We start from the raw sequence: 27,984 nt of genomic DNA on the forward strand, positions 1-27,984 counted from the left end.
TAGGTCCACCCCTAAATACCTAATCGCATCTATTTCCCACTTAATTGGTAGCACCAGCAGTTTGTGTATGGGTTTCCCCAAGTACTCTCCCAAAGGGTATAGACTCGATTTCTGGGGGTTAATAGTTATACCCGACAGTGCTGCGTACCATTCCAACATGTCCAGAACATACTGTATATTCTTCCAGGTGCTGCAGGTACAGCAGCATGTAATCCACGTATAACCAGATCAGATGCCCCCCCCCCGCCTCCCCCGAGGTACTTCTACCCACCTCACCATACTCTTCCCTCAAATAGACTGCCAGTGATTCCAACGCTAAAAAGCTTCAGAGACCATGGGCATCCCTGCCTCGTGCCCTTGCGCAGCTGCCACTGCTCCGAGACAGTGGAGCCCGTTTTGACTCTTGCTACCGGCTCATCATGCAGCAGTTGCCCCCATTTAATGTATGTGGGCCCAATGCCATATTCTTCCAGGACCGCTAGCAGCCAAGGCCATCTGACTGAATTGAATGCTTTTACTGCTCCAGTGATACTACTGCTACCTCTTGTGTCTCTCTCCGGGTATAATCTATTATGTGATGAAATCTCCTCAGTTTGTTAGTAATATTTCTGTGTGGGAACCCTTCTAGGATACGCAGAGTACGTTGAGCCCAGGGTCCTCCAACTCCATTTCTGTGCTAGTGTGTCCTGTCTCTCCTTCGTCAGGTGGGTTTCCTATAGGAGTGCTATGTCAATTTTCTGGCGTCTCAAATATGTCATAGCCCAATTCCTTTTAATATAGCTATTCAAGCCTTTCACATTCCAGGTTACTATTCTGAGTTGACCCATATTCTTTAACCCCTTTTACTTCCATCTCCCCCTTAGCACTTCTACCATATGCGTATCCGTAGGCTTCCCTTCAACTAACCCGACACCCACCCCTCCCCATTCCCCAACTGTTCCCGTTCCCAACATTTGCCCAGCTGCAGCTCCAACTCTGGATCTCGGGCATCCCCGCATCTCGCTCCTTTCCTGGTCCAATGCCAGTAATCCGAGTGCAGCAGGAGGATACTGAACTACTAGTATCCTAACTAATCTAACCGAATTTGGGTGACCGTGTGCTTCTTAAACTAAGCAGCACCTGTGTCGCCTGCATTAAGCGAACTGTGCAAAACTCCTTTGCTTTTCGGCTTAACTGTCTGTCAGATTATTCAGATAGCTCGCCTGCTACCCAAGAGTACATTAACCACAGACCGCAAGTTCACTTATAACTTCCACTTCCCATCTGATCTTGTTTCTCCATTGGCATATTCTGCATGTCCATCCACTTGCTCAAGTCCTCCGGTCTCGGAAAAAAAAAACAGTACTTATTTATATAGGACCATCTTTGCTGGATACAACATGTACTTCGGATTAGTGGCGTGTCACCTCCTTTTGACGTCCCCATAGTTCATCCTTTGTTTCTGCACCAAAAGAAGTATAATCTGGGTATGCTGTTATGGATGTCTATGCTCGGCTGATCGTTCCTCCTTTTTGGAAGTGTTCAAGGATTCTTTCTGTCTTTTAATTGATTATCTTTGCAATTATCGGCTGGGGTGGGGCTCCGGGGACTGTCCTCGTCACAGCCCTGTGCGACCTTTCCACTGTAAAGCCTTGGGTGAGTGTTCCAGCTTTTTTGTTTTGTTTGCAGTAACATGTCTTCTATGTAGTTGGTCAGGTTCGGTCCTTCCTTGCCCTCTGGGAGCCCAATTATCTAAGTTATTTCTCTGTGCCCGCCCTTCTGCTGTTTTCGAGATTCCTCACCTGCTGCTTCATTATGGAGACTTCCTGGGAGTTTTCATTGCAACTGCTTGCATTTGCTTTTACCTCCTTTTCCAGCACCCCTGTGCTTTCTGACAATGCTCCGACGTCCTGTCTCAGGAGACTCACATCAATACTAATTGCATTGATTTTGCATTCCAGCGTCTACTTCAGCTTCGCTATGGCCTACAGTATTTTTTTGGTCCATTCTCACCGGTTCTTCTCCTACCTTTTGCCTCTTGCACTTATTTTGTGTTGTCCGTCATCTGGGCCGGTTTGGCAAATGTCTATTGATGACAGTCTCCTGTTTTGTTTTGTATTTATTTAGTTTATATAGCGCTCTACTCAAACGCTGAACATTTTAACAGCATGATACATATAACATTATAACAGTCGAAGCAAATTACAGTTCTGAATCAGTCCAACTAAACAGTAAGAAGAGCAATTAAACTGAACGGAATAGGGAGAGTAGTGCAGTAGGATTGAGGGGGAGGGGTGAGGAGAAGGAGGAGGGAACGGAAGGGGAAAGGGTGAGAGTGGGGCGGGAGGAGAAGGAGATGATCAAGGGGAAAAAGATAAAGGAAGGAGGGGAAGCAAGCAGGGGTAAGGGGTTTAAAGGCGGGGAATTGAACAAGTGTGGAATGAGAAGGTAGGAATGGAACGGATTGAGAGAGGTAAGGGGTTCCAGTGCAGGGGAGCTAGGAGCGGAAACAGGAGGGGGCACAAGGGGATGGAGGAACTGTGAGAAGGAAGTGGTCAGCAGAACAAAGGGAGCGGGAGGGGGTGTAGAAAGAGAGGAGGGAGGAGATAAGGGGGAGCAAGACCATGGAGAGATTTAAAGACTAAGCAGAGGAAATTAAATTTAAGTTGGGAGTGAAAAGGAAGCCAGCCAAGGGAGGAAAGGGAAACTGAGATGGAGTCACGAGAGGTAAGGAGACAGAGGGTACGGACGGCAGAATGGTAGATAGATTTGAGGGCGGCGAGATGAGAAGTAGGTAGTCCAAAGAGTAAGGAGGAGCAGTAGAAGAGGCGAGAGAAGATAAGAGGAGATTGAAAGTTTAGTAGCATGAAAGGTGAGAGAGGGGCGGACTTTGCGAATATTGAAGAGGTGGTAGCGAGAGGTGAGGGAGTTATGGTGGGAAAAAGAGGGAGGAGTCGAAGTGAATGCCTAGGTTGCGAGCGTGGACAGAGGTAGGTAGATTAGTAGGAGGAAAGTGAATGAAGGGTGAAGAGTTGGAGGGGAAGAATACGACTTCAGTCTTGTCAGTGTTGAGGGCGAGAAAGCGGGAAGACATCCAGTTCTTTATGGCAGTAAGACAGAAAGAGTTTCAGGTGGAGGTTGGTAGAGAAGGAAGAGCAGGAAGGACGAGCCAAGTATAGTCAGCATAGAAATGGTGGGAAATGCCGAACGAGGAGATAACTGGGGCAAGGAGGGAGGTGTAGAGTGAGAAAGGGAAAGGGCCAAGCACCGAACCTTGGTGTACGCCGTACTCCAGAGGCTGGGTTGGAGAGTATCGGCCTCCCCAGGAAACAGTAAGAGCGGGAGGAGAGGTATGAGGACAGCCAGTTAAGAGCAGAGCCTTTGAATCCAAAGGAAGAAAGTGTTGAGAAGAAGGGGGTGATCGACAGTGTTGAAGGCAGCAGAGAGGTCAAGAAGAATGAGAGGATTGCTTAGTGTCGAGCGGAGGGAGTTAAGGATGTAGGCAGTTTCAGGAGAGTGTTTAGGACAGAAGCCAGATTGAGAGGGGGGTAGGAGAGAGAAGTTGGTTACAAAGGATGAGAGCGGGGTAGGCGAGGCGCTCGAAAATCTTGGAGAGGAAGGGGAGAGGAGAGAGAGGACGGAAGTTAGAGTTGAGAAGGGGATCAGCAGAAGGTTTCTTCAAAATCGGGATGATAGTGGCGTGCTTGAAAGAGGGGAAGATAGCTGAGGAAAGGCAGGTGTTGAAGAAGGCAGTTAAGTAGGGAATAAGAAGAGGGTAGATCTTCGGGATAAGAAGGGAGGGAAGAGGGTCAGTTGGAGCAGACGTGGGGTGGGCTTTGGAGAGGAGGGTGGAGTCGTCAGAAGGGGAGATCGGCGAGAAGTCGGACATGCAGGATGAGGGGGGGATAAGTGGGGAAGAATAAGAGGAGCAGTTTATTTATTTTTTATTTTTTTTGTTGAAGGGCAAGAATCTTGGAGGAAAATAAGTTAGCAAAGTCAGAGGGAGAAAGGATAGAAGAGGTAGAGGGATCAGGGGTAGGAGGGGAGAGAAGTCGAGAGTTTGGAAGATGCGGCGAGGGTTGGAGGCTTGGGAGAGGAGAAGGTTAGAGTAGTAGGAGTATTTAGCCGAAGCAAGACAAGAGTGGTAAGAGAAATATGAGGTTTGGTTGGAAAGTGAAGGAGAGTCTCTACGTCAGAGGAGACGCCGCATAGAGAGAAGTTGAGGAGAGAGCCATGGTTGAGAGGGTATCTGGGTTGGACGGAAGAAGGAAAGGGGGTAAAGGAGATCAAGAGAGGAAGAGATAGAAGAGGAGAGACTGGATATTGCATCATTGGCCAACAGTGAAGAGAAATCTTGGAAAGAGGGGCGAGGAGAAGAGCAAGTGTCGAGAGGGAGGGATCAAAGTTGCGAAGGTCACGCCATGAAAACATGGAAGGAGAGGGCATAGTAGAGGAAGGGTGAGGAATGGGAGTAAGGGAGGAGAGTAAAGCATGATCGGAAAGATAGATGGGAAGTGTAGAGACGGGGGAAGAGGGGTAGGAAGAGTTGAAGATGAGGTCTAGAGTGGACCCAGAGGAATGAGGAGAAGTAAGAGGGGAAAGGAGGTAGGAGTCGAGGATGGAGTAAATGGGTGACGAATGAGGGGGAGAAGGGAGGTGAAGATTAAAGTCGCTGAGTACAGTTGGAGGAGAGGGAGAGATGAGCGAAAGGAGATGATCGAGGGCATCATAGAAGGAAGAAATGGGGTCAGGGAGTCGATCGATGATTAGGAAGGAGATGGGGTGAGGAGAAGAAAAAGATTTGTAAAGAAATTTGAAGGAAGGGAAAGAAGGAAGAGATGGTGAGGAGCTAGAGGAAAGGTATTTAGGGTGGAAGAGGAGGCCAATACCTCCGCCATGGCCAGTAGCATGAGAGATATGAGAGGACGAGGAGGTGGTTAGGGAAGCTGGGACAGTAGTGTTGTGAGGGGGATCCAGGTTTCAGTTGGACATAGGAAATGAAGGTTGAGACGAAAGAACATGTCTAAAACGGCTGTGGTCTTATTGCAGATGGATCTGGCGTTACAGAGAGCAATGTTTATGAGGCTGGAGGGATGAGCAGTGGTGGGGGGGGCAGTAAAGATTAGGACGGTGAGAGGGTAGGTGTAGGACGGGAAGAGTGGGGGAGGGGATTGAGGGGAATGGGCATGAGGAGGGAGGAAAAGGAGAAGGGGGGGGAGGGAAGTGAGGACAAAACGGAGGGGGAAGAAAAACTAGGAGTAGTGCAGGAAGGAGTAGCAGAGGAAGAGAAGTTAGGTAGTTGGTTTTATAGAATGGCAAGATTAAGGGACTATGTAGGCAAGAGGAGGCCTCTGGGCTGAAAGGGTAAGCGCCCCAGGAGGCAGGTCAGGGACTGAAGCTGGGGGTGGAGGGCCTTGAAGGTGGGAGGCGGCCAGGGACAGGTGATGGGATCAGATGAGACGAGGAGCTGAGATGATCTGCTGCTGTTGAGCCTTAGGATGGTGAGAGCAAGGACCAACGTAGGCAACAGTCTAGGAGATGATGGGGAGTAAGATGGATGGAAGTGGTCAGTAGTTGGTAGTGGCTTTAGAGTCCAGACAAACCTGGACGTGTTACAGCCCTGGCTGAGACCGCTGTGGTAGGGTTGGGGGTGGTGGGTGGGAGGGGCCTAGTCACTGATTAACTAGGCGGCAGGTGGCAAGCAAGGAGGTCAGGCCGGGAAGTAAACGGGACCAGGCAACAAGGACCTAGCAGAGCCCGGGATGGAGAATTGGTGTGCACTGGTGCAGTCAGACCAGTCGGCTGGAAGAAGGCAAGGCCGGGCCGGGTAGAATCGGGAGCAGTTGGATGCTAACTGTGCCCTTGCTGGTGTGGGAGTGGGAGGAGGCTCAGCAGCAGAGGCAGTTTGGTAGGTAGTAGGCAGAGAATCAGGCCATGCAAAATCAGAATGAAGAATTGGTTGAGCCCACGCTGGAAAGGAGGTGGGAAGAGGCTCTGCTGCAGACTGTGCGGCAGGTGGCAGGCAAGGAGCCGGGTAGGGCAGGAGCAGGCTGCGTGTGCATGGTTGAATCTGCTCTGATCTAGGAGCGTATGGGGGTTCGGCAGCAGAGTCTGTGGCAGGCGGAGGCAAGGAGCTAGGCGGGGCAGGATTAATTTGATTTAGATGTCATTGTAGTACCCCCTTGCTCCGCAGTGCCTTTTTTTTTTTTGTGTTTTTTTTGTGCCACCCTTCCCAGCCAGGTACTCCTTCTGTAATTGACACAGCATTACGACTGTACTTAATGCTTGGCTCTGCCCAGAATGCTTTCCTGCCAGGTATGGACTGGACTACTCCGGTGGGAGACGGTGATGAACTATTAGCACCGGGTTCACCTGTCCCATTTCGTAGGCCTGCTCAGCATCACTGGAGCCTCTGTATCCACAAGCACCCTGACAAGTTGTTGACCCCCCCCCCAGTACTTCTGTTTACCTGCTGATGTGGTTGCTGCAAGTCTCTGAAGCAGCTGGGGGCCCTATGGGTATTAGTATGGTCGGTACTACTTTGCCCTTGTAGACTGCCGCCCTTCAGGGCCTGTCTTGTGGCAGCTGTGGTTCTAACAGGCCCAGCTACAGTCTCAAATTGCTTGGGCTTTGGCGTCCGTCTAGCTCTGCAGGGACATGGCTCCATCAGCTGTGCTTGTTGCAGTCGGACGATTTTTTGCTCACTTTTTGATTATTTTCCGAACCGTACACAGCTGCCTTATTCTACACTGCAGTTCTTAAATTGTCTAAACGGTCGCGGCTAAGCCTCCATATTACATCATTTGCCACGTACCCAAATTCAGCTCTGGTCTTCCTTCTGCTCCCACTCGCTGTTTCTAACACTCCAGTGACCTTGCCCCCCCCCAGCAAGCGTCTGGTGTCCAACAGCTCGTGTAATGTTTCTTTTGCATGGCAAGCCTACCCATGCTGTGCCTCTGTCCAGTTCCAGCTGTAAATGCAAATTCCTTCTGTCCTGACTGTATGCCAGTTTCACAGTTTCGGAAGGCCCGCTTGCTACTGTATCACCTATCGCCTTAGATACAGTGTTCCAAACGTCTTCTGTGGGATTACGCTAAATGCAAATTCCTTCTGTCCTGACTGTATGCCAGTTTCACAGTTTCGGAAGGCCCGCTTGCTACTGTATCACCTATCGCCTTAGATACAGTGTTCCAAACGTCTTCTGTGGGATTACGCTACAGTGCCGTATGCTTTCACTGGGCATCAGCTACTTAAGTAAAATACCTCGCTTCGTGTCCATTGTTACTTCGGTCTCGGACTTTGCAAGCTCTATTACGCCTGAGGCCGTGCGCAGATGTCCAACATCCCATATTTCCTCTGTGGTGGTGTGAGCTATATTTATTTTCACTCTATGTAATGCTCATCATGCGCGACACTCCGGTGCTCCAAACCTGTTCTCCCAGATCTCCTGCACCTATGTCTCTGCTTCGGAGCCCTTGATCCGCCTTCCTCTCTCCTGCTGTTGGGGCCTCAGTGCCCTCCAGCTTTATGCAATGCCGCTTTATCACTTGCCTCCTCTGCCGATCCTTCTGTGTTCTTCTGTATTCGCCGGTCGGGGTCTGCTCTTATCTACCTGCGGGGCACCTTTTCTCCTTCGTTTCAGCTGTCCTCCGGCCAATTCCTTTGGTCCTTGTCAGCCGCCATCTTGTTTGTTCCGCCGCTTGGGTTTTGCAATCTTCTATTAGCTGTTGTTTTGCTGCTTTCCACCTCGGATAGTCTATCGTAGCACGCTCCCAACTTCATGCTTCTGTGGTTCTAACGTTGCGTTGAATGGTCGGCTCGGATCATATTAAATCGTCAGGATCATTGGAGGATCCACAGGAGCGCCTCGGAGATGCGACCTATTCTGTGGCCATGTAGCTACGTCCCCTAGTCTCGACATTCACTGCCTCTTTCCTCCTCCTTGAACTGCTGTGCCTGGATAGCTGTCTCGTTTTGCAGTCTGCCTTGCTCGTAGTGTGCTTTTGTGCTCCACCTTTTATGCCTGTCTGGAAGGAAAGGGTTGTCAGGTGTGCGTGATTCTGGTCAATTGCCCGACACTTGTATTGGGACATGTTAGGTAAATGGCTCGGGTGTTAGTCTGTTTGTGGTGTGCGAAAGTGTTGGAAAAGGGCAAGTGTTTTGGAATATCTTATATGGTAGGAGGTGGAAAAGGTGTTGAAAGAGGGGGATACTGCGCCTCACCCGTCAGTGTCCCACTTCCACTCCCCAAGGACCCCATCCAGGTGATCCTCCATCACTGGTCCATCCCCAGGAACTAGATCCAGTAGCGATGACTGTGTCTTGGCCACCTGAATGACAGATCCCCGGGGACTAGCTAGGGAGACACCTTCAGATTCCTCACAAGTCTCTGCCATCTTGCCAGTGTGTCCCAGAGTCATTTGGTGCCAATGAGATCTTAAGTTGCACCATTTTCAGTGCTGTGACGCACATTGGACCAGTAATGAGCCAGTTTAGGACAAGACCATACCATATGAATCAAGTTTGCATTCTCCGAGCTGCATTCTGGCAATTTCCCTCACAATCTGCATTATTTGCGATGGGCACAGTGTAAGCGGTTGAGGACTCTAAATTTTGCTTAATACAATTTAAGGTTAAGTGAGATTCTCTTGGTCAGTCCACACATGCTCTTCTGTTGAGCATCGCAGAAGTCCCAGCCTATACGCTTTTCTTTTCTTAGGGTTATTTACTATGTACGTAAAGATTGACTGACTGTGTGGGTGGCTCTGCAGGAAAGGTCAACCAATGGGCCTTGAATGCGCAGATCATGCGTTGATGATCATTTAGTTGCAGAGGGGCCGATATCTTGAGTCCTGTGTAATCCATGTCGTGAAGTGACCCTCACTGAACATGTCTCCCAAAACACGTGTGTTCGCAGTCTGCCATGGCTTCCTTATAGCCCCGTCCATCGTATGGAGTAACCAGGCAGAGCTGTGGGAGGTCAAAGAAAAAGCCTATTTCTGACAGGTTTCTTTAACCCCACATTTACTTTCTACAGGCAGGGTCTAGAAGCTGCTTCTATCCTCTGGTCCCCACCTCACCTGTTCCTAACCACTGTGCACACCTGCCCCACACAACACCTGCAAACATAAGGGTTGATTAAAACGTCTTTAAAACTAGGGTTACACTCTAGGCAACTTTTTCAAAATCTATGAGGGCAGCTAACATTGGGTGCTGCAATCCGCTTTTTAAAAAAGTCTAGATGGGTTTGGCGTAAGTACCATGTGAGTACCAATATACATATGTAATGTGTTGGGTGTGCTCGTCTGCTTCTGTATGAATGAAATGTTATGTGGCTCGGTGAGCATGGATTGTTGGCGGCAGAGCTTACATGTGTGGTCTGTGCTTGGCAGTTGGGAGAGAAGCTGGCTCTGTGAAAGGCTGTCCTGTATGTGTCCACTGCTACAATCTTGTCTTGTACATGGAAGAAGGCAAACTTGCTAAACAATTAAACGAGTGTCAGCTGGCTTAATCACAAGACTGTTATAACTGTGTTTCTTCTGCTTTTTGCACAGTCTTTTCCCCTCTTAAATGCATTGAGATTGTCCAGGGTTATTTCCTATTCCCTTCTGTGTCTTCATATACAGCTGTTAAAAATCCATTGTTTTGGCAGAAGACCTATAAATTCCGAATGTAAACAGTGTTTGCCAAGGTACATGCCCGGCGTGGGAATTAAGATAGAACCCAAGACATTGGAGCTGCAAGCAGCTCTCAGCAATATATGCCATGAGGACTGCCAAAGCAGGGCCCTCCAAGGAGCATGAGGAAAAAAGGGTATCACGTAAATCCCTATTTCTGAGGCTTGTGCAATCTGCTTAGATTCACATGCTGTGCATAGGCCGACATCTAGTGGAAGCTGCAGAGTATTAGTTTGTTTTTTGAAACTCAAAGGGGCGTCTAACTAGGGCGTGCCAGTAATACTATCCCTAGTGACGTTCCATGTACCCATGATCCCTCATGCGTGTAGGACCCTTAGATTGTTTTTTTCTGCCATACTAGGACACATGTTGCGGAGTTCCCTTGGCATTTGCCTATTACACCAAAATATTGATTAAATGATCTACGTCAGCGAAGATTGAGGGAACCAGCCGGCGAAAACTACACGACGGACCTTGGGCCTTGGAAGGCCTCTGGCCTCGGTCCTGTAAAAGTAGGGAGAGTGGGGGTGGTCATAACTTTCCCACATTTATTTCCTACATATACAGAGCCTGCTGCCAGATTTACACATACGGGGTGTACCCCTTTCAAATTCTGCCCTAAGTGTAACAGGAAGTTTCCCTGGGTAGATTGGCACAATATGTGCAATCTGTGTCTCCCACGAGACCATCCAGAGGCTGTGTCGAGATTGTAAGCTCTTCAAGCCAAAGACACTTAAGGACCGATCGAAGCTCTGGCCCACTACGCCAGGCAGCTAGAGGCCATGGACGTCGAAGGGTCGTTCAGCGATCGCAGAAACGCTGATGTTTCGGACGGCGAGGGCAAAGGGGTGACTTCAAACACCCACGCGCAAGCCCCTGACCTCAGAAGACTGGCCAGCTGCCCAGTTATGGGGACAACACCCAGCGGCAGAAGCGCAACCCATACCACTTCTCTAAACACATCCGCCCCAGCTGTGACTCGACACGCGTGTTGAGCGATCGGCAACGGAAGGCACTGAGCAGTCCAATGATTCTGTGTTCCCTGGGCGTTCACGATTGCCACATAACAAAGACCAACAGTCCGCGGTTTAAAAAGGTGCTGCACTTCCAATAGTTGCTCGATCGTCCAAAGACTCTATGCTCCCAAGTCAGTGTCTAGCGTCTACTCCCGAGATTTGGCGCCCTCCTACTACCTTTGAATCTCGACACAAAGCGTCAAAGACCGCCTCCGAACCTCAATCCGAAGCGTCGAAAACCCTTGCAAAGCCCTAAAACCTTCGGGAAAACATTCCTCTAGTCACGGGAAGGGGGAGAAACACAAACTTCAGAACACCATAAAGAAAAACCGAAGGCTCCCAAAGTGATGGAGAAGTCCAAGGTCCCTGACACTATTCCTAAGAGTAAAATTGTCCCTCCCACTCCTCATGATATGGGCATGGATGAGGAACCTCAACAGGAGAAGTTTATTCCCAGTTCCAGGGAATGGAACTCAGCAGATATTGATAGGGTAATGAGAAGGCAGACCCTGATTATTTCGGTAGCTATGCCAACACACCAGCTACCTCCACCCCTTCGGGGTCCAAGGACTCTGAACCCCCTACTAAAAGGCTCCACCCTGAGGCTCCGGCGCAAGGATTGGTTTCAGACTCTTTGCTAATTGAACCTTACCATCCAGAGTCATATGGAGAAGAGACACATATGCTGGAAGACCAGACAAGGGTTTCTTATTGGGATGACGAGGAAGAGGAACAGGAGGATGAGGCAGAAGCTTACAATATTGACTCCCCAATTCCTAGAGACCCCCCAGTGAATGACTCAGCGATTGATAATTAGCCACTCCCCAATGAGATACTAGCTAAAGCAGCAGCTTGTTTTCAGATAGACACACAGGGTGTCCAAGACGGTGAGGACTTTGCGGAAGAAATCCTAGGGCACAAGAGAGCCATTACCCAGGCTATCCATATATTAAAATCAATCCAGCGAAGAATTGATCCCTAGCTGGTAACCTCAAACCTTACTTGTGCAGTCAATCCACGAGTGGAATAATTATTCCGGGCCGCACCCTCCGATCCCATGTTTATAAGGGGTCAATTAAAACCAGACTCATGGTGGTAAGAACCACCAGAAAGAGGGCAGGTACACCACTAGCTTCTTCATTAGCACCTCCCGATAAGGAGCGCAAAAGGATATATATGTTCTGGGTAGGAAAGTTGCCTCAACAACGTCAGCCTATCTGGCACGTATTGCACCACTCTTTTAGCAAGCTATAACTGCCATCTGTGGGAACAAGTAGGTGCTCTAGTAGCCTCTGCACCTGAACCACTAAAAGGCCAATTGGCTCAAATTGCATCAGACGGAAGGTCCGTATCTGGGTGCATCCTTTAAACAAATTTTGATGCAGCAGATAATGCAGGAAGATTGATAGCCGAAGGCACAGTAATAAAGTGCCATGCTTGGCTAAGGCAGTCGGGGTTCAAACCCGAGACCCAAGCCACGCTTATAGACATGCCGGTAGAGCCGAACGTTCTATTCGGCAGGGCAGTGGAAGAGGCACTAAAGACAGCTAAAGATGAGTACGAGACCCTAAAATCTGTCGCCCAACTCACAAACTCCCAGGTCAGAGGGGAAATAGCTTTTGTCGTTTTTGTGGCCAAAGCTCCCAGAGGGGTTCCAACTAATGCCAAAATCGAGGAACATCATGGGGCAACATTAGCGCAGGGGCCGCACTAGGGGTAGAGGCAGCCCCGCCAGAGAGGTACGCCACCTAGTAAACGGTGACGTTCCACTTTGGGTACCCTCACATGCATCCCTAGTAGGGGGGCGCATTTCCACCTTCACCCACTCATGTGAGGGGATCACTTTGGACAGATGGGTGCTGTCCAGTGTCTGCAGGATACTATATAGAAATATTAGCGCACCCCCACGACCATCCTCCAATAGAGAAGGTACACTTGTTGGAGCACCAGAAAATCCTTCTCGAGTAGATCACCACTCTACTTATAAAGGACGCCATAGAACTCATCCCAGGTAAACGGGGGTATTTATTCAACGTACTTCCTTGTGCCAAAAAAAGATCTAACAATGCGCCCAGTATTAGATTTGCGCCCTGCAAACGAGTATGTGAATTCACAGAAATTCTGCTTGACTACACTCCAAGAGGTAAGGTATTCCCCCTACTAAAAAAGGAATTACATGGCAACATTTGATATGAAAGATGCCTATTTTCATATTTCAATGTTCCCAGCGCACAGAAGATTCTTGCGTTTCAAAATGGACATCCAGCACTACCAGTTCAAGGTGCTGCCCTTCGGTATAGCCTCGGCTCCAAGGGTATTCACCAAGGTACTGGCGGTGGTGGTTGCACACCTATGCAGGGAGGCAATCCCAATGTACCCTTACCTCGACGACTGGCTCATTACAGGGGAAACCCCCGTAATTTTCAGACTAAACATTCAAAGAATAATCGACCTTTTCCAATTGGGCAACGAGAAAAAAATCAAGCCTGGTGCCAAGCACCTCCAAAACAGTTCCTAGGAGCTGTCCTAAACACCCAAGAGGGGTTGGCCTTTCCATCCGAGGAAAGAATTCGGAATCTGTTGCTGCAAATTCCTCTCAGGCCGGTTGCCAAATAAGGGTGCGCAAAGCAATGTGTTTGCTAGGCATGATGGCATCTTGCATTTACCTAGTTCCCCATGCGCGCCTGCGCATGCGACCGATGCAGGAATGGTTGGCAAAATAGTGGTCTCAAGCAAGTGGTCAGTGGGACGATCGATCTAGTGGTCGTTTCGCCAACTCTAGTACAGAGTCTTCGCTGGTGAACGAGAGAATCGTACGAAGGGGAAACTATTCTACGATCCAGATATGCAGGCCGTCGTCAAAACAGACTCCTCCTTGGCAGGGTGGGGAGCTCACTACCTTCACCACACAGCTTCGGGTCTCTATCACACAGTGGCTCAGAACCACATCAGTCTGCAGTGGAGTGCTTCGGGCATTCAAACCACTCCTATCCAACCTGTCAGTGCAGATCCTAACAGACAGCACAACGGCAATGTTTTACTTAAAGAAACAAGGGGGCGCTTGTACGCCAAATCTGTCCAAGCTTGCCCAGAAAATTTGGAGATGGGCACTCAAACGGAAGATTTACCTGTCATCCCAACATGTTCCAGGGGATCTCAACTCGCTAGCAGTTGCTCTGAGCAGGGATCCCCTTCCAGTATAACGCAAGTGACCACTACACGATGAAGTCGTAGGAGACCTCTTCTCTCAGTGGGGTTTGCCCACTATAGACCTATTCGCCACAAGCGAAAACGGGCAATGCCCAAACTTCGCATCCAGGATCTCTCAGCCAGGCTCCAAGGGGAATGCCCTATGTATGAATTGGTCAGGGATGTTTTCCTACGCTTTTCCACCAACCCCTCTGAGGAAGGTGGTCAACAAGATCCACAGGGAACCGATGACGCTCATCCTAGTTGCTCCTATGTGGGCGAGACAACCGTGGTACCAACACCTACCCAAATTGGCAGTGTGTGTCCCCATCAAACTCCCGTGCCGGTACAACCTACTCTCCCAGCACAAGGGCCTAACAGTGCATCCTCAGCCCAACTCCATTAACTTGGCAGCATGGTTCCTGAAGTCATAGTTTGGACATCTCAATTTACCCCAGAGATTTATGGATATCTTGAAAGAGTCAAGAAAACCTAACGCAAGGCACTGTTACTATGACAAATGGAAACGATTCGTCATTTGGTGCCAGAATAAGCAAATCGACCCAGTGGATTGTACTCCTTCCAATATTGTCACCTACATGCTCCACTTACTGGATGCAGGGTTAGTGTTTAACTCACTTAAAGTGCATCTGGCTGCTCTCAGCCTACACCACTTCCCATAACAAAGTGTCATGGTGGAAAGTGCCAGTTGTCAAAGCATTTATGGAAGGGGTTAAAGGACTCCACCCTCCATCTAACCCACCACCAGGTTGGGACCTTAATGTGGTTCTTGCTAAGCTCATGGGACATCCCCTCTCCCCCCTTTGAGCCCATGCACAAATCTAGTCTCAAACACTTGACTTCTAAAACTGCCTTCTTAGTAGCCATCACATCCATAAGAAGGGTCAATGAAATTCAAGCTCTGTCAGTGCAGGATCCTTTCTTTACTGTTCATAAGGATAAAACTGGTTTTAAGCGCTCACCCTAGGTTCTCGCCTAAGTTCATTTACAAATTCCATGTTAACCAGTATAGTGAGCTACCGGCCTTCTTCCAGGAGCGCTGCTGAGGTGAAACTCCACACGCTAGATGTGAGGAGGGCGGTCCTCTGCAATGTAGACAAGACCAGACCGCTAAGAAAGACCAACTGTTCATCTCCATAGCTCCAGGCAGAGAGGGCGATCGCGTCTCTAAGAATGCCATCTCTAAGTGGATAGTCGGATGTATCCAACTGTGCTGTTCCCTTTCAGATAAAACCCTGCCTTTTTTACGCTGAGGGCCCACTCTACAAGAGGTACTGGAGCCACTCTGGCTTTCATTGCAAATGTACCCCTTGACACCATTTGCAAAGCGGCTACATGGAGCTCTGTTCGCACCTTTACTCAGCACTACTGCATTGACACTCATTCCAAGACAGATACTCAAGTGGTTCTAAGACATTTATTTGCTCATGACCCTTCTCACATCCCACCTCCTCCTCCTAACACTGCTCGCTAATCTGTGCACAGCATGTGATCTAAGCGGATTCCACAAGCCACGGAAGGGATACATTACTCACCGTAATCGTATTTCTGATGCTTGTATTCACATGCGCCCGCCCTTCCTCCCCTCTGAGAGAAGGTGCATGGATGCTTGTAGTCTTATCTATCTTATCTGCTTGGATACTCTGTATTCGCGCGCTACTCGATATGCTACCTCATGTCAGAAAAAATACAATCTGAGGGTCCTACCCACGTGCGGGATCATGGGACACACTAGGGAAAGTATTACTGGCATGCCCTAGTTCAGCGCCCCTTTTTCGAAAAACAAACTGTAATACTCTGCAGCTTCCACTAGATGTCGGCCTATGCACAGCATGTGATCTAAGCAGATACAAGCATCAAATACGATTACGGTGAGTAATGTAGCCCATATATGGTCGCCGGGAAAATGTTGTGGCGATATTATATAGGTGACCATATGTATAGGGGTTGCGGGGGTGTCCCCCGCTCCCCATGAAAAATAAAGGGTTTGAGGGTTGCAGGGGTGTCCCCCCACATGTTCCATGTAGTAATGTCCCCACAAAAAAACGGCCATTTTTCAGTGAATTTTTTTATATTTTTTTTATTTTGTTTTGGCATGGCGATATTTTTTAGGGGATTTTATTACATGGAACTGAAAAAGGTAGTCACTGAGTAGGGGGTGGGTATCTGACCCCTTTGTGAATGAGTTACTCCGAAACAAAAGGCAACATCTAAGTTTCTTAACCACCTGGTCGATATCTTGAAAGCGCCTCTCTCAAGGCAGACACAAGACTTCTCTTGACGACCATATGATGGAGGGAATAAACAGACCGTTTTGGTACTGAACACCACTAAAGGGCTTAGCAAATATACCCAAGTGTTTTTTTTTTGTTTGCTCCCCTTTTTAAAAAAACATTCTAGTTGCATAGAGTGCTGTTAGCACAAATGCTCCATGAAGCTGGTAGGTACTGATCTAGAGTTCAGACACCAGTTCAAAAAGGAAAGCCCCACAAACAGTGCCAGAAAATGGGTGCAAGGCAGGCACCCACACATGGCAATGACCAATTGGCAATTGATAGGCAGGCATTCAATTGTGGTGATGAAAATCCCAAAATCAAGACGTTTGCATCAAAGCAGACCCCCAGCCACAGAACTGATGGGAGAACACATATGTAGGGCCCTAAAAAATTACATCCCGACCTCCTGTCCCTTCCAAACAAGGGATTGTTTCATGTTGGAACACAGACAATCTCACACCGACCCAGAGGGTTTTCCAGATTCGGTTTACATACCTTTCTTAAAGCCACTCATAGGCTGTAGCACAAGGCAACATCACAAGGGTCAGCCCCCACCAACACAGGACACTTATCATGCAGAAGAATGGGCGCAAAGACCTGCTTTTTGAATAAATTGGAAAGGTTTTGCCCAAAACATTAACTGCAAACGTGATTGCTTCTAAAAATACCTCACATATGTTCGTAATCAGACTTCGCTTTATCTGGGATTTGAACCTACACACAGGCTCGTGCTACCACCAATTTTGCCAATTTAAAAATGCTTGGTTAAGCTTCTAAACTAAAAGCTGCTTTCATGGGAGGAAATAAGGAAAATGTGACCGTTATGTCATTTTGCCTCTGGGCAGTCCTTGAAGTAAAGCTAGCATCGCTATATGGATGGTTTGCTGCATTCATGAATGCTACAACCTTTCTCACAAGACTCTGCTCAACACAAAGGGCTCATTCTACCCTGGCACAAGGGCTTCACTAGCCTTAATGTCCCAAATCCCCCAAGATGTTTGCATAGCTGCTATGTGGGCTTCAGTACAAAGTGCCATTGTATTGATCCACTAACCAGCGTAGATGCTCAAATGGGTCTGGTAGTTCTGTGCAGGTTTTCTACCAGGTCACATGCACACCCACAGCCTTCAGCACATACTGTTTGCTAACCTTGCTAACCTATGCATAACATGTTATCGAAGTGGATACAAAAGACACAGGACGCATGCTGCAATATGTGTAGTGTGGGATTCTAAATGGATACAAGCACCAAAATGACCACTACTAGGGTAAGGCTTAAAGCATAGTATGTGTAAATATGCTTTTCAGACTGTATAAAAGATGGCTTTTTTAATGCAAGTTTTATTCTTCGTAAATGGGTCCCAGAGGCTGCTTTATTCACCTGACCTACATTAGAGTCCTAGATTTGCAACTTTTTTAACCAGTATTTTTTTTGTTTTGTTTCAGGATATGCTGCTCCACTGCCACATCAGCCTTACCCCAGCACGTACACAATCATTCAACAGCCGGTGACTACGACTTCTGTTGTAGTGGTTGGAGGATGTCCTGCCTGCAGGTACTGCGCAGATGTGTTTTATTTGGCGACTATTCATGTGTTTGCTTAAAGACTAGACGTTTTCTTTTGTTTTAAACAAAATAATCATTTTATTGGTTTTTAAAGGCGTTTAGTGTAGCCTACACATTGAACATTACAAAATAAGCAACAAAGTAAGATAAAGTAAACAAAACACAGATCCTGCACCATCAATTGATGTAATACATTACATTATACCCATAGCATATGACCTTCTCATATTTGGCTATTATACAGAGGTTATTAGTTTGCTGTGCATCTTCGCACTTCCAGCTTTTTTGGGTTTTCCCGGGGCATCCTCTGGCATTATAGATACTGTTCCATTGACCTACAAATGTTCACATCTGTTAACCACAGTTCATATTGCAGGGTTACATTGGACCCCCATAGCTCTGCTATATTGCGTTTGATTAATCCTGTGGTCGTCGAAAGGAACAATTTTTCAAAGCGTGCCATTTCTCACTCCTCATAATCCATCAAAATCAACTTGGGGTCTCTAGGGATTGTGTGACCCACTGACTAGAAGATGGTTAAGCGTGTTGCTTTATGTTTTAATTCGCCCAAGGATACAAAGTTAGGCTCTTGTCAGCGAAACCAAAATGTAGACAATAACTGCAGATATATTTTTCTTTCCAGAAGACTGTATTTGCGGCCTTGTCCACGTCTTGACTCCAGGATGCGTACTTCCTTCTGGCTTTGTGAACCTCCCCTCACCTGGTCTGCTTTCTTTCTTGTTGGCAGTCCAGTGTCCCGCATAGCTGTTCAGTAGTGTGTACTTCACCTGTACTTTTTGTTTCCTTGACCCCTCTGTATTGTAAAGGTCAGACGTGGAACAGGTGGGCAAGAGGAGGGGAGCACAGACTCTGCTTTAGTCTTTGAGCCTGTTGAGGGCAGCTCATCCAAAAAAAAACAATTTTATTTTCCCCCCACCCTGTGCATAGCATGGGATTTCTCCAATCTTCCTTTTGTCCTTGGCTGATATGTTCCAACAACTATCACCATCTGGTCATGTGACAACTATCCACTACTTGACAATCCCTTGTAAGGCATGTGGCTGCTGGACTGCCCATGAGGTGTGCCAAATACCATGCCCTGAAATAAACATACAAAATAAAGGGGCTATTTGCCATTGAGGGGCATTTGCCATCGAGAAAATGTATACGTTGGCACTTTACAATGTAAGAGTTAATAATAGTAGCCAGGTAAGATGGAAGCAAATTGGGGAGGTGGCACTTCCGGAGAAGGTGAGGCTACATGTACTGGTCTTTGTATAAGAGGGGAAAAATGTGAAAGGTGTAGGTGTGGCACGAACAGCAGCAACAGGGTTTATGGTAAAAAGATCAAGGCTCAGGTTCCAGAATGTGTTTTGATATAGAACACAGTTGTAATAAGTGAATGACATGTTGGACCAGGCTAGAAAAATAGGGGATTTAAGGAAAATGCTCTTCGTCGAGGGAGAGGGCTTCCACCAACAGTCTATACCACCACAGACCTACCGTGACAAAACTCTTTGGGAGGTTGAAGATCACTCTTAGGAATTCCCAAAGCACATTAGTAGGAAGTGGCTACAATGGACTGAAACGTGGTAAAGCTCTGTGATTGCAGTCTCTAGATCGCTTTCTCAAAAACCTGATGTAGAAAATGCAGCGCCAGGTTGTGCAACGTGGTGTACGTCCGTTCTCGGCAGAAGCCAGAAGAGACTTTGTGGCCTGGCAAAGTTAAGTGGTGGTGGGAGGTGGATGTGCAGAGAGGACCCTCCCCGAAATAGATGTGTGTGTGTGTGTGGCAAGACTGACCTTACAGGGGGCAGCCTTCATGGGCGGTCTTCCACATCTGTCTTTTGGTTTTCAGTGTCAGACCCTGAACCAAGCACTGTACGCAGTGTGTACGATATGGAATGTCGGAAGTAGCCTTCCCCTCACGCTCCCCAAAATGCAACACAGTCTCCAACATCTGTCTCGACTCTGGTCAAGGCCTTCCTCCAAAAGAGAACTATAGGAGGGGTCCTTACTCAACCTGGATTCTTTCCCCAGAAAAATTAAAGTCTGACCTATCCTGGCCTTGGCTGCACTGAGCAGTGACCCCCCCCCCCTCTAACCTACCTGCTGCCTACCATCCCCTAGCGGAAGCTGATCTCCGTTGTTCTGTGGCCCTGAAACATCACCAATACACTTACTCCGCTCCAGTCACCACATTTGTATTCTGGATGTGCCATTGATGTGTATCGCTCAGGCGGACCTCCATTCGCCTCTCTAGCACAACCTCCTCCGGCCCCAGGCAACGTAGGCTCTCGCCTTACAGAATTGTGCTCTATTGCTGAACAATTGACAGGTGTGCCACTCCAAGCAACGGGTGCCCCCTACTACAACGCCCTCTCCTGGCCCTTGTACTCGGCTTTCAGCTCAGCATTTCTGCACTGGCGTGGCTTGGTGAGACCACTTGACATAGTTCACATTGCACCAAAACTAATAAAAAGGGGAAAACTGTTGCTCCCTGAGCAAGCTTCTCTGACCTTGCGCTCTTATTGCCCACTCTATTTGGTGCACTGAATCTGTGACCTGCTTGTGGCTTGGCTGTATTCACTGCGGTGGAACTATTCTGGCAGTGTATCCACACCCCCTTGACACCTATGGCCTTGCCACCCCCCCCCACTTCCCCCTCCAAAGCTGTCTATGCAAATGCTGATTCCACTGATCTGCTCCACCAACCCTCGTCTCCCCAACTGAGGTGCTTGTGGTGGATCTTCCTCCCTACCTCTACGTCACACAACCTCCTGGTTAGAAATACTCACATGAGATGCCTCCCTGAGTGCTCAGTCGCCATCCTCCATGATGGCCAACAGATCCAGGAACACTAATAAAACTGGAGCCGTGGAAAAATTCGCTAAAGTCACCCCAAGGTCTGACTCGGCCCTCATATCAGGCGATCAGGTGGACGACACGCTGAGGCACCTGCCACAGGCATGATGGTTATGATAGAATCAATGGCTAGAAACTTTGCAGCCTTCCATGAAAGCTGGACGAAATCAACGCTAACGTGGCGTCTCTCAGAGCCAAGCTAGACCAGCAGGGAACGAGAATCACGGAAGCTGAAAACAGGATCGGAACCAATGAGGACAATATTGCTACATTTCAGGGCACTGTGTCCACTCTGGTCACTGATATGAAGTCGGTTAAAGCCAAATGTGACGATCTCGAATCCATATCACGGAGAAATAATATACGTATTGTTGGAGTCCCGGAGAACGCACTGAAGGGACGGCTCGAACTGGCAGTTGAGAACCTTCTGAAAGATCTACTGGGCAATCCTGACATGTCTCCCTTTTTCAACATTGAAAGGGCCCATAGAGCGCTGTCACCGTGCCCCAAACCAGGAGACTTCCCAAGACCCATAATTAAGAAAATTCTAAGCTTCAAAGACCGTGACCAGATTCTCCGTCTTGCACGTGAAAAGGGAGAGCTTAGAATGGAATCGCAAGTGATCAGAATTTTTCCCGACTTCAACTGGAGTGCAGCAGGAGCGTCGCCAATTTCTTGGAGTTAAAAAAAAAAGAAAAAAAAAAACTCAGAGGAACATCACTTGCGCCATATATATTCTCTGCACACTTGAAGTTCATTCAACAAACTGTATTTCTTTACGGTGACATCTGAAGCAGTGAAATTCATAGAAGCACCGTTCCCCTACAACCTCCTGCTGACGACCTCATGGGCAACGATTGAACTCTAAACTTGTCCGTATCCTCTAAATGTCATACTTGTATGTGAATCAAGAATCTTACCAGACATTGGTCTCACCTACAGTTAACCCTGCTTCCTTATTCACCCTGCTACACAGCTCCGCTGTACACATCTCACCTAGCATCCTGGGGATGCACACTACTGAACTAATTCAATACTGATCTGTTTATCCTTTCACACTCATTGTTTGTTGTTTAAAATGCAATGTTCTAATGTTTCGTCGACAGGCCCCTATTTCCCACTTAAAGATGTAGGGGCATGCACTACACGACCGCTAACACTGCTCGTTTTGTAACGGAAACATTTGGTTCCAAGCGTGCTAGTGCATGGCAACGGCGCACTGCACTGCGATTGCACTGTTATTGGATACACCTTTGTTGTGGGTTAGCCCCAGTTGGGCTTTCGGACAGGTTGGGCCAAGTTGGGAACGGCTCAGCTGTCTGCAGTTAAGGGTGGTGATGTTCACACTGCTAATCTCGGGTTGGTGGTGAGGGAGGGAGGGAGGGAGGGAGGGAGGGAGGTGGGTGGGAATGGGGTGTTACTTAAAAAAGGCACACAAGGTTGCACGGCATGTGCATTGAAGGGCCATGATCGCACCTTCAACTCAAATTTTGGGAGCGCTCACTATTGCTGGATCTGGGATGTTCACTAAACATGTATTGCAGGATTAGATATGTCACTGAAATGGCTACCGTCATAATGTCCTGGAACATCCGTGGATTAAGCAATCATACCAAGGCCCGTAAGATCATGGCCTATGCTAATGGGCATAGCTGTAAGGTACTGTTACTACAGGAGACGCACTCCAAATGCCACATGCCAAGGACCATAGCCCCGGCATGGGGCCCCGCTAGATTCTTCACTTCCTATTCCACCCAATCCAGGGGCGTTCTCACGATGATCCATAAATCAATTAAATTTAAATTACATAAAAGCTACACAGACCCTGAAGGACGCTATATTCTAGTACACTGCACACTGGTTAACAAAGAATATCTACTTAACACCTACTGCCCCAACGTAGACTCTCCTCCTTTGGCACTATAACCGCCATACTGCTGGGCTACATAGGAATTCAGATTATGTGGGGAGGAGACTTGAATGTTATTCTAGATACTGTTCTGGACAAAACCTGTACTGCTGCCCGAGCCCTGTCCAGTGCTGCATGCAGGTTACATGGCCACGTTCAGACACTTAACATCTGTGATGTCTGGAGGACGCTACACCCCCAGTGGCGGGAGTACACCTACTACTCGTCTGTGCATGACAGCTCGTCCAGGATAGACCTGTTCTTTGTGTCAAGGGAAATTATGGGCAGGGTGGAGGGGTCCCGGATCCTACCTCACACATTGTCGGACCATGCTCCAATTACATTATCTGTGGGGCTGGGAATACCTAACCCGACATTCAGCACCTGGCGTTTTAAATCAGAGGCCTTCAAAGATATTGTTTTCAAGGCTAAATACTGGCTGACATTGAATCTTTCTTTGAGCACAACTCTCTTCAGGGCACGTCAGCTGCGTTTAGGTGGGACGCCTTCAAAGTGTATATTAGGGGAATGTCTATGTCCTGGGAGGCTGGGGTACTGAAAGCAATCCGTCGCCCTTGGTCGCTCCGAAGCCAAACTGAAGCAATTGGAGCTGCAATGCTCCACTGGTGCTGACCCCGCCATACTCGCCCAAATCAGCGATTAACTCCAGACATACAACGCACTTGCCACTAACTAAGTCCAATAATTTAGCCGCCCACAGGCTGCCAGGAAATATGGCGTGGGGGGGACAGACCGGGGAAAACATTAGCGGCACTATTAAGAAGGGAATCTGGCTGAACTCAGATTGCCTCCATCAAAGATGAACATGTCAACGCACAGTGGGCTGGCAAACAAATTTTAGATGCGTTCACCGAGTTTTACAGGTGCCTCTACTCCCAGCCTGGCGAACACACCGAACAACACATGCGTGAGCTTCTTGACCAGATCCCCACTACAGAAATCTCCTACCCGGGACCAGCTGGACTCCCAATCACATTAGACGAGATAGTAACGGCCATCTCAGACTTGCCAAAAGGTAAGGCACCGTGCTCTGCCGGGCTCACCACTGAATTTTACCAAGAGCACATCGCCATATTAGCCCCCAGGCTGCTTGAGGTCTGGGACGAATCACTCCGTGTTTCTATCCTTTCCCCTTCCATGCGTGAAGCTGTCATGGTACAGCTCAAGCCTGGTAAGCCCGACGACGAATGTGGGTCTTATAGACCTCTCTCCCTAATGAACCTTGATACAGAAATCTTTGCTAAAATCATTGCGTATCACTTTCTGCCCATCATGTCATATCTAGTCCATGAAGACCAAGCAGGCTTTGTCCCTGGGAGTACCACCTCCCACAATATCAGAAGATTGTTTAATGTTATGTCCCGTATAGACCAGGATGTGCAAGCTGTGGCGGTCATGCTGGATGCTCAGAAGGCCTTTGATATGGTCTCTTGGAGTTATATGTGGCTGGTGCTGGAGACAATGGGCGTCGGCCCAAACATGATTGGGTTCATCAAATTACTATACACTTCCCCTGTGGCGCGGGTAAGAGCTAATACAGTGACATCTGACCGTTTCTCACTCTTCAGGGGTACCCGACAGGGATGCCCCTTCTCCCCGATTCTTTTTGCTCTAGCAATAGAGCCGATGGCGGACTATGTCCGTGCACGCCACACCCGCAAGGGAATGAGAATGAAAGATAACCCCGAATTTATATCCCTATATGCGGACAATGTTCTAATATGCATCAGAGATCCCACAGCCCATCTTGACCCTATACTGAGAGATATCAATCGCATCGGCACCCATTCCGGATACACAATTAACTATTCAAAGTCTGAGATCTTCTCGCTTACTAAATCTACCCAACAACCCACCACCGAATACTCCCTTTGCTGGTCCCCGGATGGTGTCAAATATCTGGGTGTTCAGATATCCCTAACCAAATCCACCTTGCTTGCCGATAATTATTCGGCGGTTGCGCAAACAGTCAAGACTAAAATCTCACGGTGGCGCACTCTTCCATTATCCATGGCTGGTCAGCTTTCCCTCATTAAAATGATTTTACTTCCCAAGCTCCTTTACACTTTCAGTAACGTACCTGTATGGCCTGAGAGGGAATACTTCGCCAAACTACACACATTATGTGCACAGTTCCTCTGGCACTCTGGCGCGGTGTGCAAGTTGACTGACATGGCGCTTCCATACAAACAAGGGGGACTCACGGCTCCGGGTCTGATACTCTATTGGACTGCGGCCCAGGCCCAACACGCCACTCATTGGTACCCTGGCTCTCCAATGCGTCTGCATGTCAAATTGGAGCGACTGGCAGCCGCTGGCATCAACATAATGTCCCTCATACTGCATCAGCATTACACACCTGACTCTTAATGATCCAATCAACACAATCCTTCATGCCTGGACACGCTTGCTATATCTGACAACTGAGTCCTCCCCGTACTATAAATGGCTCCATGTGTGGGCCTTCCCCGGCCTGGAACCCACGCACGACACCGCTTTGGCCCGACACTGGGGGGGCGTTGGGGATATCAGGCGCTGTCTGACTTCTACCTCGAAGGCAGGTTCATTGACCCCCAAACATGGAAATAAGGGCACACCAGATCCGCCGTAGAGACCCTAAAATATTATAGACTTGGCCCTCATTTCCAGATGAGGCCCCCCAGATAATCCGGCGATCGCATATATTGCTAACTCTGGCGGCGTATCCTCACTATATAAGATCCTACAGGACACTACCCCATTTAAGCTCTCAAGGCACGCGATGAATGGGCAACTGAACTGGGCCTAGAAATATCCGACAGGGTCTGGGAGGGAAATGTTCCTACACACCAAAAAAGCCTCCCTCAATTTCCGTCACCGCGCCATGAAATAGAAACTTCTAAACCGGCTTTATAATACTCCATATAGGACTTCGAGGTTCACCCACACCACGGTGCACCCCTGCCTCTGTTGCGGGGCGGAAGAAGCTGATCACTTACATATGTTTTGGATCTGTAATACTCTGAATTTTGGGAAAGCATTTTAGAAACACTCTCTAATTACTGAAACTGTGGTTGATGCTGATCCTTTAGCAGTTCTTTTTGGAGCTTGGAGAACAGATACAGACGTTTGGCTAAATTTCTGAACATAAGTTGTATGATAGCCAAAAACTGTATACTCCAGAGTTGGAAATGCTCCCTGCCCCACCAACCCGGTTTTTCAGAAATGGTTGTGCTTGCTCACTTGGTCACGAAACTGTGAGGAAGAATACCTGACCATGGGCCCCCCCAACCTCTCGCCTTAAGAACATCTGGGTTGAATTCAATACGTATCTTAACGTGAAGGTACACCAGGGCCTGGACTGTCCCCACTCCTACATCATGAACTCTTATTTCCTCTCCTCTCCTCTCGTGACCCTCTGTTGACATTGCTGTGATGAATGTATTGTGATCAATGTGTTGCTCCACGTTAGGCAGAAACCTGTGCAGTTCCCTCTGGGACCACTGCAAAAGTTTTAAGACTACAGGTGGTTGGCAGTAAACCCAATTGGTAGCAGTCTGTACCACCCAGATTTACCTGGTGTATACAGAGTATTCACAATAGGTCAAAAGAACACAGTAGAACAAGCAAACACTGACCAGAGCTTGGTGTAAAAGAGATCATTATTTATTTAAAACCACATCTAGTAAAACACACTGGCACTAATATCAAGCAGTTCAAAAACATGGTCATTAAAAGATATACACTCCCTTCAACTATTAGTTAGTTAGACAAGTCTTGAGTAAAGCAACACTTATTTTCAGACAATGCTGAGCGCTTAACGAAGATGGCACTCTAATCAATCGGTTTACAAGGGAGAGAAAGGCAGAGCAAAGATGCAAACAGATCCCAACACTTTCGGAAGAACACAGTAGGGGAAGAAGGCAGGTTAAAACCGTAAAGTCAAAGACAACAAGGCAGGACCCACTTAGAGGCTCCGGTCGAAATGTGTCCAAGGTCACACGGTTCAAAGTGCCCAAAAGTCTCGCAATAAGTTCAGAAAGAGTTGGACCAAAAAGGAAGGAGCCAGTTAGATGGTCAAGGCGGCCAGCCCAGTCCAGAAGGTTAAGGGATTGTTACCTTTTAGCAATCTTTAGAAAGGGAGGCCTGGCGGACACGGTACCTTAAAAATGGTGAACGCTCCAGCGGGGGCAGTTGTTCCTGGCAGCGGGTGCAAGTCAGTGTTCCTTCCGGAGGAAGAGAGGATCTCGTCGTGGAGGAAAGCGGGAGTCCGTTGCACTGCCAGGGAAGAAACCAGCCGCAGAGTTCTCAATTAAAAGGAGCGGTCCTTTTATTCGCGGTCCAGTGGTAAGTGGCTATCCGGTTGCCGGGGTGCTTGGCACGGGCAATTCGACCACAAGACGTCCTGGGATGCGAACAAAGAAGGTAAACTGGTTGTGCCCACCAGTCAGGGGAAGAAGACTCTCCAGCAGGGAGATCTCCTCTGTCGTTGGGAAGTGGTGAGTTGATTCAGCAGGGCTCCACCGGTGGTGGCGTCGTAGCAGGTCGGCTCAGCTTCTCCCTCATCGGATTTTCAGGTCCTGTGGCGACTTCTGAACTTCCAGTCCAAAAATCCCTGCTTTTATGCAGCACACCCCCATTCACTCAGCCTAGCTGTCAATCAAACATGCTAAGTGGTGAGCCGGCCGGCTCACCACTTGGGCCAATCACACCAGGGTGTGACTTGAGTTACCAAGGTAACTCAGTCCAGGGTGCCTAAACCCCCTCCCATACCCCCTGTGGTACCCAGAGAGAGAGGCACCACTTTTGGATGCTTCTGTGGAGAAGCCCACCAAAAAGTGGAACAAAGGGCTCGACCTTTGGTTTGGAGTTACAGAGGCGAACACAAACGCCATTTTAAAACAGAGTTCTGGCAGAAAATACCAACCGGTGAATTAATATTAAATAAACCGGCGGTATGTTAGAGGCTATGTTAAAAAGTATTAGCCTCGAACAATGGGAAAATCACATAGAGATATATTCGCGGTTGAATATAAAAAGTAGTATCCACTGCCACCAGCCAAAACTCGACGAGGGGGGACGGGACAGTGCCCCCTCGAATAACAGACCCCGGGGCAATCGAATTGCCCCTACCAGTACGTCCACAATATGATGGTTTGTACTGGTTCTGTTAGTAATTTGGGACTAGTAAAGCCAATGGTGACTTTACATGCCCTGGGAGACAGTAGTCGGTCCCAGGGTATGGAGTCTATGGTGGGGGGGTCACTAGGACACCCCGGTGTTACTGCACGGAGGGTGCTGTGTAACGCATATAGGAAAAACACATGAGACCCTATGGAGTAAAGGACCCCATAGCCCATAAAACACATTAACATTCAAAGGAACACCACAAATCATGTCCAAAAGTGGGAGAAAGAGTCTCACTCTTGGCAGGAGAAAGAAAAAAAAACTCCAGAAATCCAGCAAAGCTGCTGGGGGACTCACTA

The 27,984-nt window shown here is 48.3% G+C and overlaps 1 protein-coding gene across 1 annotated transcript in view; it reads left to right on the forward strand.

Moving 5' to 3' along the window:
- Nucleotides 1-27,984, forward strand: part of BRI3 (brain protein I3) — a 229,020-nt gene that overhangs the window by 80,227 nt on the left and 120,809 nt on the right. The window contains exon 3 of the mRNA XM_069645653.1: nt 17,605-17,713. Coding sequence (XP_069501754.1) covers nt 17,605-17,713 — 109 coding nt within the window. The remainder of the gene's footprint in view (nt 1-17,604; nt 17,714-27,984) is intronic.

This window comes from Ambystoma mexicanum, chromosome 2p (assembly GCF_040938575.1).
Source record: "Ambystoma mexicanum isolate Mex_15411 chromosome 2p, UKY_AmexF1_1, whole genome shotgun sequence".
In the NCBI taxonomy this organism is placed as follows: Eukaryota; Metazoa; Chordata; class Amphibia; order Caudata; family Ambystomatidae; genus Ambystoma; species Ambystoma mexicanum.